Source organism: Triticum aestivum, chromosome 7B (genome assembly GCF_018294505.1).
Source record: "Triticum aestivum cultivar Chinese Spring chromosome 7B, IWGSC CS RefSeq v2.1, whole genome shotgun sequence".
Lineage (NCBI taxonomy): Eukaryota > Viridiplantae > Streptophyta > Magnoliopsida > Poales > Poaceae > Triticum > Triticum aestivum.
This window is the reverse complement of record NC_057813.1, coordinates 563,747,282-563,764,419: the sequence shown is the minus strand read 5'-3', so window position 1 is coordinate 563,764,419 and position 17,138 is coordinate 563,747,282. Positions and strand designations below refer to the sequence as shown.

General features: G+C 46.6%; 1 protein-coding gene across 33 annotated transcripts in view; it reads left to right on the top strand.

Annotated features, from left to right (window-relative positions):
- Positions 1-3,081: 3,081 nt before the first annotated feature.
- The window catches only part of LOC123157088 (uncharacterized), a 29,337-nt gene continuing 15,280 nt past the window's right edge, over positions 3,082-17,138 (top strand). For 4 of the 33 annotated variants that reach the window (XR_006478676.1, XR_006478680.1, XR_006478683.1 and 1 more), the window contains exons 1-7: positions 3,149-3,602; positions 4,214-4,341; positions 5,058-5,360; positions 5,709-8,709; positions 8,869-8,942; positions 9,562-9,659; positions 15,439-15,536. Coding sequence is in view for 1 of the 33 variants with exons in the window: in XM_044575329.1 (XP_044431264.1) it covers positions 15,311-15,367; positions 15,439-15,536 (155 nt within the window). In the remaining 32 variants the exon portion in view is untranslated. Of the gene's footprint in view, positions 3,603-4,213; positions 4,342-5,057; positions 5,361-5,381; positions 5,622-5,708; positions 8,791-8,868; positions 9,660-14,740; positions 15,368-15,438; positions 15,537-15,633; positions 16,898-17,138 lie in introns of those variants that run through there. The other 29 variants (XR_006478697.1, XR_006478694.1, XR_006478675.1 and 26 more) reach the window with 29 other exon arrangements.

Genomic DNA, 17,138 nt, shown 5'->3' with positions numbered 1-17,138 from the left:
CTTGGGCCGGAGGGAATTGGGGAAAGGGGATGAGAAAGAAGGGAATTAGAGCAACTCCATCATATGCGCTAAACACATCGCCAGCGCGTAAATTTCCGACGGATTTAGTGTATTTGCCCGTTTTACGGCTTGAGCATGGGCCCGTTTTACGGCTTGAGCATGATGTATTTAGGAACGGAGGGAAATACAAATGTATTTAGGAATGGAGGGGGGATTATATTTGGCACGACCCATAAAAAATATTCAAGCGCCCACACCCCCCCAGCCGCTATATCTATCGGACGTGAGGCGACTTAGGGTTCCCGTCTTCCATTCTCCTTCGCCGCCTCCCTTTCCAAACTTGGGTTACAGATTCCATGCCATGGCGTCCATTTCCTTCAGATTGATGGCGGGAGGGGCAAACGAGCATGGTGGCCGAGGCGGAGGGAGGGGATCACCGCCGCGCAAGCACGCCTGACACAGCACGGAGTCCTGCGGCTCCAGCTGGCCTGCCGTCGAGACGCCGACCGGGACTCATGGTCTAGCTTCCACAAGCTCGGGGAAGCTCTTTGGCCAACCACAAAGGGGCTTCGCGATGTACAGATCGAGCTCGCCGCCGCGAAGGACGCGGTGGCGGCTAATGAAGAGGGCGACCGAACGGCTCGAGGCGGCGAAGGACGTGTTCGAGCTCGCCAGCGTTCTCTACCGGTCGGCGGCCGAGTACTACCTTAACATCCAGCCGTGAGCCACCGCCTCGACGTCATTAGTTTTAGTTTATCTATGTTGATGATCTCCGATGCGTTCCAGACGAAGGGAACACAATGTATCTTAAGTTTAAAAGTTCACATATGGGTTTGCAAGATCTGTTCTGCGCCCCGGTCTTAACTACCTGCAAAATCGTTTTAGGGTGAAACGTCAAACAATTTTGCGGGACGGATTGTGCTAGAGTTGCTCTTGGAACATCTACAACCACAATTTGCAAAATCCGTCCCCCAAACACCCGCGAACAACGACCGGCCAACAAAAAAAATCATTTTCACAACCGGATATCCTTATGATTACATGCAACGTAAAACTATTCTAAGTTTTCGCCGGCGACCTTCCTTGTTGTTTCGTCCGTGTCCATATCTGGCAGATGGCTGCGTCCCACGAAGTGTTGGTGCGGTTGCCGGCGAGGTAGAGTAGGACATGGGACAAATACTATTTCACGAGACTAGAGGTGCTGCCGTCTTCCATGCCCTACTCTTCCTCGTCGAAGCCCTGCCCTGTACGCCGCTGGTGGACGTGAGGTCGATGATGGATCGGTCGCTGATAAGGCCATGCCCATCCAAGGCATTTGTAGTCCCCTTCAGTAACTTGGTGACGGATTGGACGATTTTCTCACCTTTGCGCCTTGAATCGCCGATCAAGCCCCTCCACGAGAAAGAGGGAGAGTATTTAAACGATGAGAGCCGTTAAAGCCTTATCGGGCCTAATTTCGGCTTGCAAGCCACTGGGTGGGGTAGCCTGCGTGCGCGGGTGGGCCTGTTGAGCGGCCCACCGCTTGACTCTCGTTCTCCCGCCCTTGCTGTTGCTGAAGCTTTTGCTCAAAAAAAATGCTGTTGCTGAAGCTTGCTCCATGATTCTGTGAAGCTGCTGACACGCCGTGTTGGTGACATCACGTGTACGTGACAGATGGTATGTCGCGCCCTAGTGAAGTCCGTCCAATAAATTTGTGCCGAAATCTATGATGATTACGAATAGATCTGTTAGAGCAACAAGACAGATGCGCCGGAGTTTGCATATCCGAGCCTGTTTGGACCGAGGCCTGACAGGCAGCGATCCCCACCTCATGCCTCCAAAATCGAATGCTGCCGCCGACTCAGGCGAACCTTCTTCATCTGGAGGTGGGCGAGACCCGATGCTGGCATAACTAGAGGGGGAGCCTTCGCCTATAAATACTCGTAGATCGCTTCGTCATCCGCTTCCACGGCACACCTGCAAAAACCACAAGCCAGCACAGATTAGGGCAAAGAGAGGGAAGAATCCAGAAGGCGGAGGGCGATGGAGGGCGAGGCCGCGAGTCCAGGCCTAGAGATGCGGAGGGTCTTGGAGCACGCCAGCCGTCGCCTTGCTCGGCTCCTGGAGTGGGTCGCCGACGGCAACGCGAACCTGAGCGACGCGGCACCCCTCGTCGAGGAGCTGCGGGATGCGGCGGACGCACCGCTCGAGGGGAACCTCAGAGAGGCGAGGCTCCACGTCGCCAACGCCTGCGGCCTCCTGCGCTCGGCCCGCGGCCACCTCGACAGGATATGCGCAGACTTCGTCGGCGGTAACCCCATCGGCATGGAGCGTGCGCTTCAGGCGCTGCAGCCGCCCGAGCCTAACCTCCCCGGGCGGCACCCGCCCGTGCCTAACCTCCCCAGGCGGCACCCGCCCGTGCCTAACCTCCCCAGGCGGCACCCGCTCGCGGTTGCTTGGGGAGCTCATCTGGGGCAATGCCTTGTCCAGCTAGCGAGCGCAGTCGATTCCCTGTCCATCTCCATCCTGTTCGCGGTTCGCGCTGACGCGGGGGCTCGCGTCAACGCGGTCACCAGGACCGAGACCACATCCGACCTCCTGGTCGCCGCGACGGCTTCGGCCCAGTGCCTCGACGCCCTCCGCAAGAGCACGGAGGAGTTCCGGGTGCTGGCAAGCATCCTCGTCCAGGCCGTGACATGCGCGGACAAGATTGCCGTCGAGAGATTTCGCAAGGCTTGCCCGTGAGATAACTGTGCGAGTTGTGCAACAGGGGATCGACTGAGGCCGAATTCTGTGGATTTTTGTAGGTTGTTTTGCTGAAATCGTGTAGGCGTAGTTAGAAAATTTGTTACATTGTGTTCGTTCAATTGTACATAGGAAATGATGAACATGACGAGTTGAAGTAAAAAGTTCCCCATCGGATCAGAGAATATTTTCTTCTTCTTGACTTTTCTGTTTATTAATTTCTTGGATTTTTCGGTATTTTTCTTTTTCTCCAGGGGCAATGCTCGCCGGCGGCGGACGCGGCGGCCAGGAGGGGGGAGAATGGCGGCGGCATCGAACCCAACTGCTTAGGGAGCGGCCGCGCGCGGTTCGGGGCTCGCGAGCGGCCGCGTGCGAGCCGTCCGATACAGCGACAATACATCGCGTCCCTTACAGGTAGGGGCATGGTTTTTTTCTTTTCCCCAATTCATTCTCCTCTCCTCTCTTTCGTTCCCCCATCCCATCCAGATCCCGGGGAAGAAGGGCGCGCGGGGGAGGCCAGATCGGCGGCGCAAAACCCAGCGCAACAGAGTGGCGGCTCACGCTCGACCGCGGGGTTGTGTCGGGAGGGGCGGAGATGGCCAGATCCGGCGGCGCGGTGGGTGAGGCGGCTCGCGCTTGACCCTTATGGTCTGTGGGGAAGGGAGAAATGACCAGATGCCGAGGCAGCGCGGTGCTTGCGCGCGACCTCAGGCTGCACGGGGAGGGTGGAGAAGGCCGGGCCAAATTCGTGCGTGCTGCGAGGAAGGAGAAGACCACGAGCGACGAGCGACGAGAGGAGGCTACTGGACGCGCGCGGCAGGCGGGTGAGAGGCGATGCCGACGACGCACCAGTAGAGAGACGCATCTTGAAAAGCAAGGTATGGTTCTTACCGACCCGATGTGTCTGATAAGGTTGTTTTCTAACAGATGTGTGATTTGCTTTTCCATTTCTGCTTTCTGATGATGTGGCACCCTATAAGGTCTAGAGTGAGGAGGAGTGACCCCAGGCAATACGTTTATCTTGTGATCTAGTGCTCTCTGAGGAGGTAGTGAAGTAGGCTCAGCAAATACATCTTTGTATTCTTCCAAAAGTTTGTTCACAGCAGTAGGAATGTAGTGCATTTCTTGAGTTTCAGTCACAATACTGTTTAGCTGTATCAAGAATGCCTGGACCCCTTTGTCAAGCAACTTAACTGCCTGTTCAGCTGGTCTTTCTACTATATTCTCTGGATCAGTATATATAGGAGTTGTAACTGTTGTTTTCCCTTGGACAGTGAAACTGAACTGATTCTGAGGTATATCAAAAGAAACTGGGCTCACTGTGGTAAACCAATCATAGCCCAATATCATATCATGACTTGCAGATTTAAGAGTCTGAAGGAATGTTCTAATTTCAGTTTAACCATTTGAAATGAACCGTTGGGTGTTACTGCATTAGAGACTAATAATATGCCCCCACCAGCTACTGAGATTTCCCTGGGTCTTACAGGCAGGAGATGGCAATTTGCTTTCACAGCAAACTGCTCATTCATGAAAGATGTGGAACTGCCACAGTAGGTGTTTGCACACTGAGCTGTTGACCCAAAGCATGAGATGATATAAACATAACTTGCTCAGGTTGCTCCACTATTTCTTCTTAACTTCCAATGCTTCTCCCTCATTCTCTTGTGGTCCAGTTTCATCTAACTCTTGTTGTAGCATATGCACATTAGGAACTAAAGTACACTTATGTCCATGCACCCATTTATCTCCACACCTCCAGCACTCTCCAGCTTTTCTAATTCTTTGCACCTTGTTATTGAGTGTTTCACTGTTCCTATTCCCATGAAGAGGTTGTTGTACAGCAGGGTTATTTTCCACTTTAGCTATCTGAGTTTGGGTCTGTTTCTGATAATAATTATGGTATGGAATTCCATATTTCTTTTGCTGAACAACTTGGGGAGGATGGCAGGGCTCAATATCCTTTGCCATACAGAATGCATCAGTAAGTGTTTGAGGTCTCAATTGTCTCAATTGAAACTTAATTCCATCTCTTAATCCATTAACATAACATCTGACAAACCAAAGTTCCGAGAATTAAGGATTTTCTTCTTGAATTTCAGCCATCAGATCTTCAAACTGTTTATTGTATTCAGAGACAGACAGATTACTCTGTTTCAGAGTATTGAATTTTTCAGTGAGATCATAAGAGTTCTGATTTGAAAATCTCTTAATGATCTCTTTGCCAAATTGTGACCAATTCAATTGCTTCTTTACAATGCCAGATCTTCTTAACCACACATCTGCCTCTCCTACTATATATAGCTGTGCTAATGACACTTTATACTCCTCAGGGGCAGCTAACATTTGGAAGTACTTGTTGCATTGTCTGATCCAGCCCACAGGATCAGTGCCATCAAATTTTGGGAATTCCAGCTTTGGTCCTTTAGTTAAGGCCTTCATGAACTGTGCCTGCATCTCTTGCTCATATGTCTTGAAGTAGCCCTGCCATAACTGACTCTCTCTATTTGGTTGGTAGTGTTGGAATGCAGGTGTAGGAGGTCTAGTTGGATTTGCCACAGGAGTGTCTTCCTCACCAGTCAAATCTGTAGTCTGAAAACCTGGGGGAAACCTACTCATGTTAACCCTGACCAGAGGTAAGTTCTGAAGTTGAGCTTCTTCAAATTGTCTTGTCATTTCTCTTTCTGCTTCCAAATGCTTACGCAGATATTCATTCCTTGTTTCCTGAGCCTGGAGCTCTGCTTGAGCAAGTGTTGTGATTTTTTTTTTGATATCAAGTGTTGGTGATTTTACCTGTTGGCTGGTACCACTGTCAGCAGCAGGTTGTCGCTGCTCTGCAGTTTTTGGAACGAGTGACTGCAGGACAGAACTCATAGCAGATAACTGTTTGCCTAACTGTAACACTGCTTGTTCTACACCCCCAATCTGAGTGCACATTTCACTTTGCTTGGAACTGATGGATGATACCTCTTGTTGCAATTTAGATACATCACCTCGAAGCACCTCTGAATCCTGTTGCAATGCGCCGAAATCGTCCTTCATGGACAAGACATCCTGGGCCAAATTCGTGCGTGCTGCGAGGAAGGAGAAGACCACGAGCGACGAGCGACGAGAGGAGGCTACTGGATGCGCGCGGCAGGCAGGTGAGAGGCGATGCCGACGACGCACCAGTTAGAGAGACACATCTTGAAAAGCAAGGTATGGTTCTTACCGACCCCAGTGACTAAATCTTTGCAAGAAGCGGTCGCACGACCAAACCAGATGGATATATGAGGCAACTTATTGAACCAGATACAAAACATTCCCCTTCTGCCTCTGGGTTGTGTTGCCTAGCAATTGTGTATGATTTGGCATATTTTTTTGCATGTAGATTTGGCAATTTCGTACTATATCTTACGCAACAGCACAACTGAATTTTTGGAGAGAGGGACTGATAATCAGTTTTCTGAGTTATCTTTAAATTTATGCTAGAGCTTGGGCTCGCGCAGGGGCCAAGGGGCTTGGCCAACTTATCGAGGAGACTTAGACATTTATACTAGGGTTGCGCCTACCCTTCTTACACGCGTTTGTATGTCTTGCTCACACCGCCTGTCGCGTATGTGCTTGCGAGACTACTGCTGTAACTTTCAAACTCTATTCCCTTCTATCAATGCAATGGATTTCAGGTTTGCTTGGTTGATTTGTCTTCCCATAATGTTGGAAGAAAGCAAAGCGGTTTGTGATTAGGTAGTATTAGCTCACAAGCATGTGCAATTGTCTCAGAAAATGATGTTTCTTAAAAATTAGAAGAATTTACAACGCTTATAAAAGCTTTCACTCTGTCAGCCTAAAGGTTTTAATCTCTAGAGGTTTTACTTGCATACTATTCAATTAGTACAACATGCCCTCTCTGAATCAATGTTTGGTCCCGAAATCCTTTCTTCGAGTTAACAACTTAATTAGTTGTTTTGAACTACTTGTTACTTGCATCTCCTGATCTACTATAGTAATTTCTGCAACATGAGTCTGCATGCTTATATATAGTTCTACATGTTTATTAGTTTATACATGGTTTACTAAATCTTTTACTTAAGAGATATTTTCTTCATTTCTGTAGAATTGGCTGGGCAACCACAAACAATATCTGAAGACAAACTGATAGCTGCATAGTTTTGCTTTGTTTTCTTTTGTTTACACATGTTTCCGTTTTACTACTTGCTATTTGATAATTTATTTGTTCTTGTGTGCTTTCTATTTGATATATGTAGTTTCTTGACTGACTAAGATGGTGTAGAGGCTCTGGCAGGAGTATTTGTATTTTCTGCCAACAAATAAGCTATTACAAATAATAACAAATGCAATATTTTCATACCAAGCTGGGTACAGAATTAACTTTTCATAAGAAAATAAAATGAACATACATTTACCAACAGAAAAACTCATAGGTTGTGTATTATTATTGTTTAAAAATAGCAATACAAGGCCTCACTAACGTTCCTGGAGGGATGTTTAGGTCTGCATCATGATAGCTCTCCTTCCAAATTATTTGACCTGTTTTTTCTACTCCAAGTTTATTGGCCCATTTTTTACTTTCTGAGGATATTGATCTGCTTTTGAGCATACTAAAATGGTATATTTAATGTCAAGTTCGGTGCTTTTATCACTATATTCTTCAAGAACCTCATTGTATCTATTTATCCTAGGATTGAAGATTATTGACACAAAAACTTCTGCAATTAAGAGAAGGTTCAGTTTCACTATTACCTTTGTTTTCAAATTAAACGGCAACTCTACTCATATTCACGCCAGCAGCATGCACTTTTTTACTCAACAAGCAAGAGGGATTAAATAAATTGGTGTTCATCTGAGTTACTTGCTGTCACTGCATCCATATGAGGTTGATGCATTCATTGTTCGTACGCCTCTATGGGGTTGATGCAAGATCAAATCAGGTTAGGTTGCGTGTGTGGCTGTCTGACATAGAATGGATACAGTTTAACAACTTTCATTTTAGTTAGCATGAAGTCTGTCGTTAATGTAGATTTTTCTTAACATTTGTTATTGCTTAATGCAAAGAAGCATCACTGTTAATTAATAAATTTATAGATGGTTCTTTGGTTCAGACTGCAGAAGCAACACATGATGTTACCACAGTGTTCAGTAATGTGCAACGAAATTTGTGAAAATGTACTTTGGTAAATAATCCAGTAATTTCACCCAGACCTTGCAAATGGTAGATATGGGAGCCAATGAAACATCGATAACATTTCTAATCTATTGTAAGCCTATCCTAGCATTTTTACTGTACAAGGAGTTGACTACTAGCACATTCATATGATCATCTCTAGAATCACAATTAACTCAGCTGCAACACAAAACAGATCTTCTTCCACTCTTGTGTGTTGTAGCACTGATTAAATTTCCTTAGGGTAACTATTTTACCTTTGCAACCAATTAATTGCTACTAATTTTGGGCAACTTCTCATTATCTTTACTATAATGGAGTGTTACAAAGGTGGTTTACGAATTAAATCATGATATGCATTTCTCATATATAAACTGTTAAGAAGAAAATATATATTTTACACAAGTTTGCACATCGAATGTTTGCAAACCATTGCTCCGCACTACTTGCCATCCCAATTCTTGATTCGTGCAGGAGCCGGCCGCTTCTCAGCTATTTGGATATTTGAGCCGTTCCATGCAATCTGCCAACCTGACGTGCCCTTATCAAGGCCGGCCGTTTTTACACCGCAAGGGATAAAAACCAGCGCCGGACGAAACCTAGCCATCGCCTCGCACTCGTGCCCCTCCCCTTCGCACTTTCAGCTGCCGCCGCTGCCATGCTCCCACCCTTCTCCTCCCGTGGCCTCTTGTCGCTGGGCCGCATGGCTGCGGCGGTCGACCTCCTCCTCGGCGCTCAATAATCACACGGTAGGGCGAGCACGAGCTGTCTGACAACAGCACCAGAGGGCGCCTCCACAGGGTTGGACAAGAGGATCTGAGGTGAGCCCATCCCCCTCGCCTTGTCCTTGTGTACTCGTTCTTGCTGCTTGTGCGCCGGTCTGTTTCTGTGTTCCTCGATCTGTACGTGCTTGTTTGTTCTTGACCGTTCAGTTCTGGTTACCTGAAGCTCATCCCTGATTTGCTTCTTTTCCCGTGCAGGTTGGTCCACTGTGTGCGGGTGCTCGTGGTTCTGGTCGGTTCCTCCTGCCGCGTCTTCAGTCACCGCTCTGCAGGTCGACCCCTTTTCTCCTTCTCTTCTCATCTCTCCAGGCCTGTGCTTGCGTTCTTGCAGCCGTGTATCTTCCTTGTGCTCTTATTGGTAGAAGCCTGGCATCTAAGAGCAGTATCATTTTCTGCTTGTATTTTTGTGCTTCCTCACCCTTTGGAATTGGGGATTTTTGTCACTTATCTGGATTATGGTGGACCTATTCCTTTTCTACGTCTCTGCTATATGTCCTACAAGTGACCTACTGATTTGCTTGTTCGAACTACTCACATGTGCCATGTTGGAGCTACGAAACAAGCCAATGTTGTTCCAGATGTGATTTATAAAGATTATTCGTTGGACTGTAGTTGTAGTGGTTTGCTGTCGGCAAGATGCAGTCATTTGTATGGGATGCCAGCTGTTGATTTTCTGTTGGTCTTATGTGCCACTGGTTGCTTGCATGCCCCTTTTCTAGGTATATTTGGTAGGGTCTGTTCAAAAAAGATGTATTAATTGTATCATCTCAGGAATGAAAGAGTTAGATAGAAGAGGCCATGTGGGTATGCTGATAGGTCAAGGTGATGGATCCTCTTTACTAACAATCTGAATTTAAGCATCATCTCCACTCTAACCCCCTTTTCCTGCAGCTTCAGAAGCACCAGCGATTATGTGAATTGGCTTTGGTGTTTAACAAAAGTTATTAGGGAGATGGAGCAGTTCCAGCAGAGAGTTAGTTGTCTTCCAGGTTAACACTGATTCCTGTTCTAGCTGTTTCGTATTTCCTGTAACCTGTTATGGTAAACATCTTGTCATAGGATTTATGCTTTACATGGTATTGTACGATGTGCTATGGAAGTACAGGAATTTAGTCTGCTTGTTTTTGGCCATCATCTTTAGATTTATTTACTAGCGAACCCCGCGTTGTATGTATTGGAATATCTTGCATGTACACTCTTTTCATCACATGGCAATTATAGGAAAAAAGCTGCATTGTAACCATCCCACAAGGCAATTAAAGAGAAAAGTTTTGCATTCATAACTATCTTATGATGGCATACAACTTAGATGGAAAGAAGACACACTATTACATTCCGGAGAAGATTCTCTTATTGTGACTAAACATGACGTGCTGAAAGGAAACTAACACGACGGGAACTTGCACGGTGGGAAGACACACAAGATACCAGAGTTCAAACGTGAGTACAAATGGCATTGGAGCTTGAAATCAAATCATCCTGGTATAAACCCCCCGTGAGGTTAGGACCAATAATGAAATGAACCAAGATATACACTACTGTGTAGACATCAAGCATGCATCGTACTTGTTCCCAGATCGAACAACCTAGCTCTCATGTTTGGCCTCCTCCTAAGGTTGTTTCGTCTATAGTCCTAATACTTCCTTATATCAAGCATGCAAGCAATAACTCATGAGCTTCTCAAGACTGAGTCCCAAATCAGCGACCTCTATATTTTGTTTTCCTTCTTCACCCAAAACAATCAGCCTTAGCTCGGGAAAAGTTACAGAAGGAACAAAAATCCTGGTTGGGAGTCATATAGCGCTTTGTTATTAGCACTTTGTATCTCCGAAAAAATAGAAGATGTAACATAAGAACCTCACCTATCAGCCTTTAAACCGTAGAAAATTTACATGAATGTGAAATTTAAAAGACATTCTCGTTTTGGATTGCGCATGCAGTTTGTAACTGTGGTTGTGGTAATTGACACAAAAGATCGGATATATTCAAGGATCCTAACTGAACGGAAGTAGTTTAGTCGTGCTAAAGCTACAAATATGCTGCAGTATGTGGCTATGTGCTTGTGGCATTTTCGTAGATGCAATAAAGTGGTTATTATTACATAGCAAAATGGTATAATAAACAAACACATCTTAGTTCTAAATCTGTATATCCCTTGGAAAGAATGAAAACCAGCTACTACCAAACGTCATTGAAGTTTGGTGATGTTTTTTCGAGCTCATCAACGCTGGGGTCATGCGATAACATGCAACTCTGAAAAATTGTTCAGTCTGAATTCTGAACATAAGGTCTGGAGAGTGTCCATTTGTATACACTGATCATATTGAAAAGCAAAGGCTTGCCTAAAAGTGTCACTGCTTCTTGAGCACATACACTTAGTTTTGAGAGTAGTACTAAGGAGCGATGGATCCTGTTGAAAAACAAAGAGTAGGCTACCCTAAAAATGCAAGAGAATTTAGATGGAAACGTCGTATTTCGTTCAACGATCTCTCTTCAGTCAAAACTCAAAGCGCTGGGTGTGAGTCAGGTCCAGTACGGCAGGCCGGAGCTAAAGTACACCACGCGCACGAGTCTAAGCAGCTCGATGGCAGGCGGGAATGTCAAGCACACCGGGGCACCTTGTATCGGTTGATGGGGGGCCCTGCGGGAGAAGGCCTAGTCCATCAGCTCCTCCGGCTCCATGGACCCACCCGCCACCCTGCTCTGCCTGTAAACGGTATTCAGTGCCACCTCCATCTCCAAGCAGCGAGCGTCGAGGGTCTCTTTGTCCACCATCGCGCTGGCGCCGGCTCCGCCCGTGGTCAGCAGCTCGCTGTAGATAACGTAGTGCCCGGGGATGCTCTTTGTGCACGCCTGGCTGGTGTACTCTGCCATAGACGCGTCGTGGAACGCTCCTCGCGATTGCACTGCAAGGACATCCGTCCACAAAGCGAATATTGATGGAATGATGTATAAGAAGACATGGATGGCAGCACACAAAGAAGAGGCACCTCGAAGAATAGTTGCATCCTGGAAGAACAGGTGCACTGCTGCCACCATTATCCGCGTACCTCCCTCCTACGTTTCTCTCCTCGTGCGCAGCTCGACGTGCTTGTGGGCCCTTACTCTTGTTCGCGAGCATCAGCATTTGGAATGTGTGTGTGTGGCCGGCGACGCGCTCACCCGACGCCCCCGGACCTGGTGCGGGGCGCATGCATCCTGCTGGACGACGTCGTAGTTATCGCCGACACCGTCGTAGGCTATGCCAGGATCCGGCGGTGGAGGAGCGTGGACGTCATCGAAGCGCCTAGTAGTCGAGCCGATGCAGTAGAGCAATCCGTCGACGCGACGGATTGAGGATGGTTCCCTCGGACGACGGCGTCGGCATTAGCAGCTGGTCGGAGCTGCCCCATGGCTTTTTTGTCACGCCTAGAGCGGCATCCTTGCCGTGCATGGCCATGCGTAGCAGCCGCCCTCGGCAACATCAACTCTCCTCCTTTCATCCCAACTCCACCCCGCCTCCCACGGCAGCACCACACATGTCGTCCTCCGCCGCGGCGAGCGCGTGGCAGCGCTCCCTCCGTTGTGCCCTACTGCGGTGCTGCGTGACGGCGTGGAGAACTGCCGCCATGCACATGCCGAACGGGGAGCCGCCTCCACATCAGCTTGTTTGTGTCTGCCTGCGCCATGCTGCAGTGTGCCGCCGTGCTTCTGCGAGGAGCTAGATCAACTCATCCAACCGCTGGCGAGGTGGATGGCTACGGAACTGGAGCCGGCGGCGGACGGTCGAAATCGCGGCAGTGATCAACTCGATGGAGAACATGCACTCGATGGTGGCTGTGAAAATGAACAATGAACACAGGAAATGAAGGGATCCTCTTTTATAGGCTCGTACGGCGGTGGTGATGTGCATGCAGATTTTGCGGGAGTCTTCTCCACACGATGAAGGATTTGACCGGAGGCTTCCGGATAAAACATGGGACACGCTGAAAGAGATCAATTAGAAAAAGAAACTAATGTAGCCATACCACGTAGTCATATCACGTAGCAAATTCTTGATTGGCCACCAGCAAGTAATAGAACAACAATATCTAGCGAAGCAAACTCCTGATTGCCCAAGCAAAATACATGCACTCAGGTTTATAGATAGCGATGGAACACAGCAGAAACGTCCAGATGGGCGGTCGAAGCGGCACCGCTGTTTCTGATGGAAAGACGGGCCTGACAAAGCAACACCAATTGGGCCAGCGAAGCACCGAAAACCAGTAGAAAGGCAGAGAAGCACCGAAGCACAAAGAATATGTGAGTTAATTGCACAGAAGTACCACAATTCGGGCATCACATGCAGATTGGTACCACGATTGCTAATACTAAAACGCGTATTTATACGTATTGACAGTGTATCTGACCGTTGGGGCCCGTCCGTTAGGTGCCGACGTGGCATATTTTTTGCAGAAAACCCCTTGGCTTTATATGTAATCACATAAATGCCCATTTTTTCGCAGGAAAACCGCCATTGAGAGGGACTTTTTTTTCGTTCGCGAGTTTTTCGCGGACTTGTTCGAAAGTTTCCGGCGAATTGAACAAATAAATATCCGGAACGAAAAAACGGGCGATTCGAACCCGCGACCTGCAGGCATGCCGCCGGGCGCGCTAGCCACTACACCACAGCGACGCTGCTGACTTGGTACAGGCGAAAGTTTTATTATACTAGCACACACACGCTGGGCCGGCAGCCGGGCCAAGGAAAGCCTGCAATATTTTACGAAAATCCATCATGTCTAAGAAAATGTTCACCATAAATTACAAGAAATTCACCTTGCATTATGTCAAATATATTCATCATATCTTTAGAAAATTGTTCAACGTATTTAAAAAAATGTTCAGCATAATCAAATAAAATAAAGGAAAAATGCACATCATCAGCAGGTTTCGAACCTGCGACCAGCACCACGCGAGCGGAGAGCGCTAGCCACCAGGCCACAGATGTGCTCTGTTTCAAGGGCGGGCAGTACCTCTTTATACAAACAATAAAACGCTGGACCGGTGGTTGGGCCAACCGAGGCCTGTAATAATTTTTTCGTTTTGCGTTTTGCTGGGGCTCGTTCGTTGCCCAGGTTTCTTTTCGTTTCTTCATCTTTTTTCATTCAATGAAATTGATCATTTTTGTAATATATGTTGAACAATTTTCTTAATATATGTTACCAAAATTATTCAACATATATTAAGATTTTTTAACTTATATTGATCATTTTTGTAATAAATATTCACCGTGCATTATGTAAAAAAAATTAATAGATGAAAAATGATCATAACATTTTTTAAGTTTATAGTGAACCTTTTATTCTGCGATATTTTTTTGTAAATAAACACTAAACATTGAACATTTTTTTATATACAATGATTTTATATAAATATACGATGAACTTTTTTTGTATTATAAAACCATTTGTCAGCTATATATTGAACTTTTTTAAAACGATGAAAGTTTCAATCTCGGGTTCATATTTCTATTTGTCAAAAAATAACACATGTAGTAATCTGCATGTTTACCAAACTAATATTTTTCTCAAAGATAATGCTATTAATACAGCCTGTGTAAAAATAAGAAAAAATGATCATTTTGCATCTATTAAAAAATGATCATTTTGCATCTACTAAATTATTTGTAAAATAATATTGCAGGCTTTGCTTGGCCCAGCTGCCGGCCCAGTGTGTGTGTGCTAGTATAATATAAATTTCGCCTGTACAAGTCAACAGCTGTGGTGTAGTGGCTAGCGCGCCCGGCGGCAGACCTGCAGGTCGCCGGTTCGAATCGCGCGCGCGCCCGTTTTTTCGTTCCGGTTATTTATTTGTTCAATTCGCCGGAAACTTTCGAACAAGTCCGCGAAAAACTCGCGAACGAAAAAAAAGTCCCTCTCAATGGCGGTTTTCCTGCGAAAAAATGGGCATTTATGTGATTACATATAAAGCCAAGGGGTTTTCTGCAAAAAATATGCCACGTCGGCACCTGACGGACGGGCCCCAACGGTCAGATACACTGTCAATACATATAAATACGCGTTTTAGTCTAATTTGCAAAAATTTGGACGAATGTTGTTACTGACATCGAAAAATTAGCAATCGTGGTACCAATCTGCATGTGATGCCCGAATTATGGTACTTCTGTGCAATTAACTCAGAATATGTTGGGATACAAAGTCAACCGATCTAATTGGCCCACCTATAACAGAAAACGCTAGGCATACCAACTGAACAGGTACACACGTTCAAAAAATTTCAACCGAAAACCTAGAGACACCACACGTTTCTACACGGCCACATCCCAAATTAATACACGTGCCATGTATAGGTTTACCATAAGGTCATTTTCATACAAGTGGATGAATCTCAAGGCGAACACCTTGCCTGTAATAGAGGCTTGGGTATTGTGTCAGGAGCCTATTTTAGTGATTATGGATCCTTTGGTTTGTTTGGATTAATGGAGTTGGGATCTACATGTATTTTCTGCCTATTCAGTCAATGTAGTCTATATTTGTCTTCTGAATTGGTCTTCATTGTAATGGATCCGTGGAGGTGAAATTCAGAGTTTCTTTGGGTCTGTTTTATGTAGCTTTGTGGTTTGCCCTTCTGGTCTATACTGATTGATGGTTTCCTATTAATGGTTGATGGTTACTACTACAACACTGGCTACTTTTATGCCGTGATGCCAGTTGAGGTGCTCATTTGGCGCATGTTCTTTTTTCTTGGATTTGATTATTGGTCGGCTAACATGGGATTGGATCGCAGATCTGTTCCTGTCCCCGTTTCTTCCTCGTGCGAGCCATTTCCACCGGCCTGTTCTTCGCCTGTGCTTCCAGTGACCATGTCTGCCAAGCTCCTAATGGGTGAGCTTCTTCTCCTCTCTTCCTATAGTGGTCTAGCTAGGCTCTTCTAGAGTGAACTGAATGCTTTCTGTTGGCTGGACTTTTCCTTCACAAACAGGGCATTATCTTCAATTCGTCCACAAAGTAATCGGTATATAAAAGATAACTAGCAAAAAAGCCTGTGCGTTGCAACGGGAGAAAAAACATAACACACGCTCTTAACCCAACAACCATCAAACATGATTTTTTTTTACTTTGAGAAGTTGTTTTTGAATGAGAATATTTTTTTAAATGGAATCTTTTTTATGGCGATGAACATTTCTTGAAATTGTGAACCATTTTAGTTTGGTGTTCAAGTTGATATTAGCCAAACTATGATGTCAATCTCCTCTTTAGATGATTATGCCTTAAATCATGGTGGTAATTTTTAAACGTATGTGTTTTGGTGGCGGTGGTTTATTATGCACTCGTCTGAACGCCTGGAGACAATTTATATCCGTTGGCGGTTAGGTTATATGTTTTCGATATGTGTATCCTAAACTGTGTATATATCTTAGTCTTCTATATAGTTTTCACAGCTTAATAGTCAGTCAGTATGATTTCATGAGGACACAAACAAACCTAAATTCAAATCTTGTAACAAAAATACCAAGCATCATATCCGGCAACAAGTGCATATAGGTTCAGAGAGCAACTACATGCGTGTACGTGGTGACTCGGAGATATTTTCCCCACCATGAACGATCCAAACAAAATCAAATTCTAATTAAAAAAACATTTATCTTTTTCGAGACAAAAAAAACACGTTATCTATATCAGTTTAACGTTGGCTGATTGCTAAGAAACCAGCAGCCTCGCTGGTGTTCCACGCGTCTGAACACATCAGCTTCCCCCTGCGCACATGACTCGTGTCCAGCAGCCCCACGCACCGCTGCCTCCATACGACCTTATCTTCTTGCCTGGTCGGCTTTCCCGATCCCCATTCCATCTTCCCCTTGCGCCGTCTGTGCCACCATTTATCTCTCAATCGCCGCTCCTCCTTCAACAGCACCATGCCTAATAGGCTCGTCTCTCTCGCGGCCCGGCCGCCGGAGCTCGCCATGCTCTTCTGTGAGAGGGGGAGATGATAGTGCTGCAAGGCGACAGCCACCATGGTTGCGGGACGATGGCATTTCCCGGCGGCGGCGCTGCGGGATGTTGCAAGGCGGCGACGGGCCACGGCGAGAGGCGTGCTACGACAGCGTCGACAACCACGGAGGTGCCGCGAGGCTGCGGTGATGCTTCAATTTCCGTGGCTACGCTGGGTGCTGAGCTGCGCTCCAAGGGCGGCCGCCGGTGCTACGACCACCCGCCGGTGGCTGCGTTGCTACGAGGCCGGCCCGGTGATTTCCCAACTCTATTTTCTTGGTTGCTCTGATGTGCACCGACAAGCGGTCCTGCCGAGGTCGTCCGATGTACGGCTAATGTGAGGCCACCGGAGCTGCGGGACTGGCACGGGCCGCACGGCTGCTGCCGGGACGACAACAAACGGGGCAGCGACGCCCGGGCCTCGGCCCTTTTTTTGGTTCCTTCCTCGCTGGTACCAGGCTACCAGCTGTGTCTCAGTGTCTCTCTTCTCCTGAG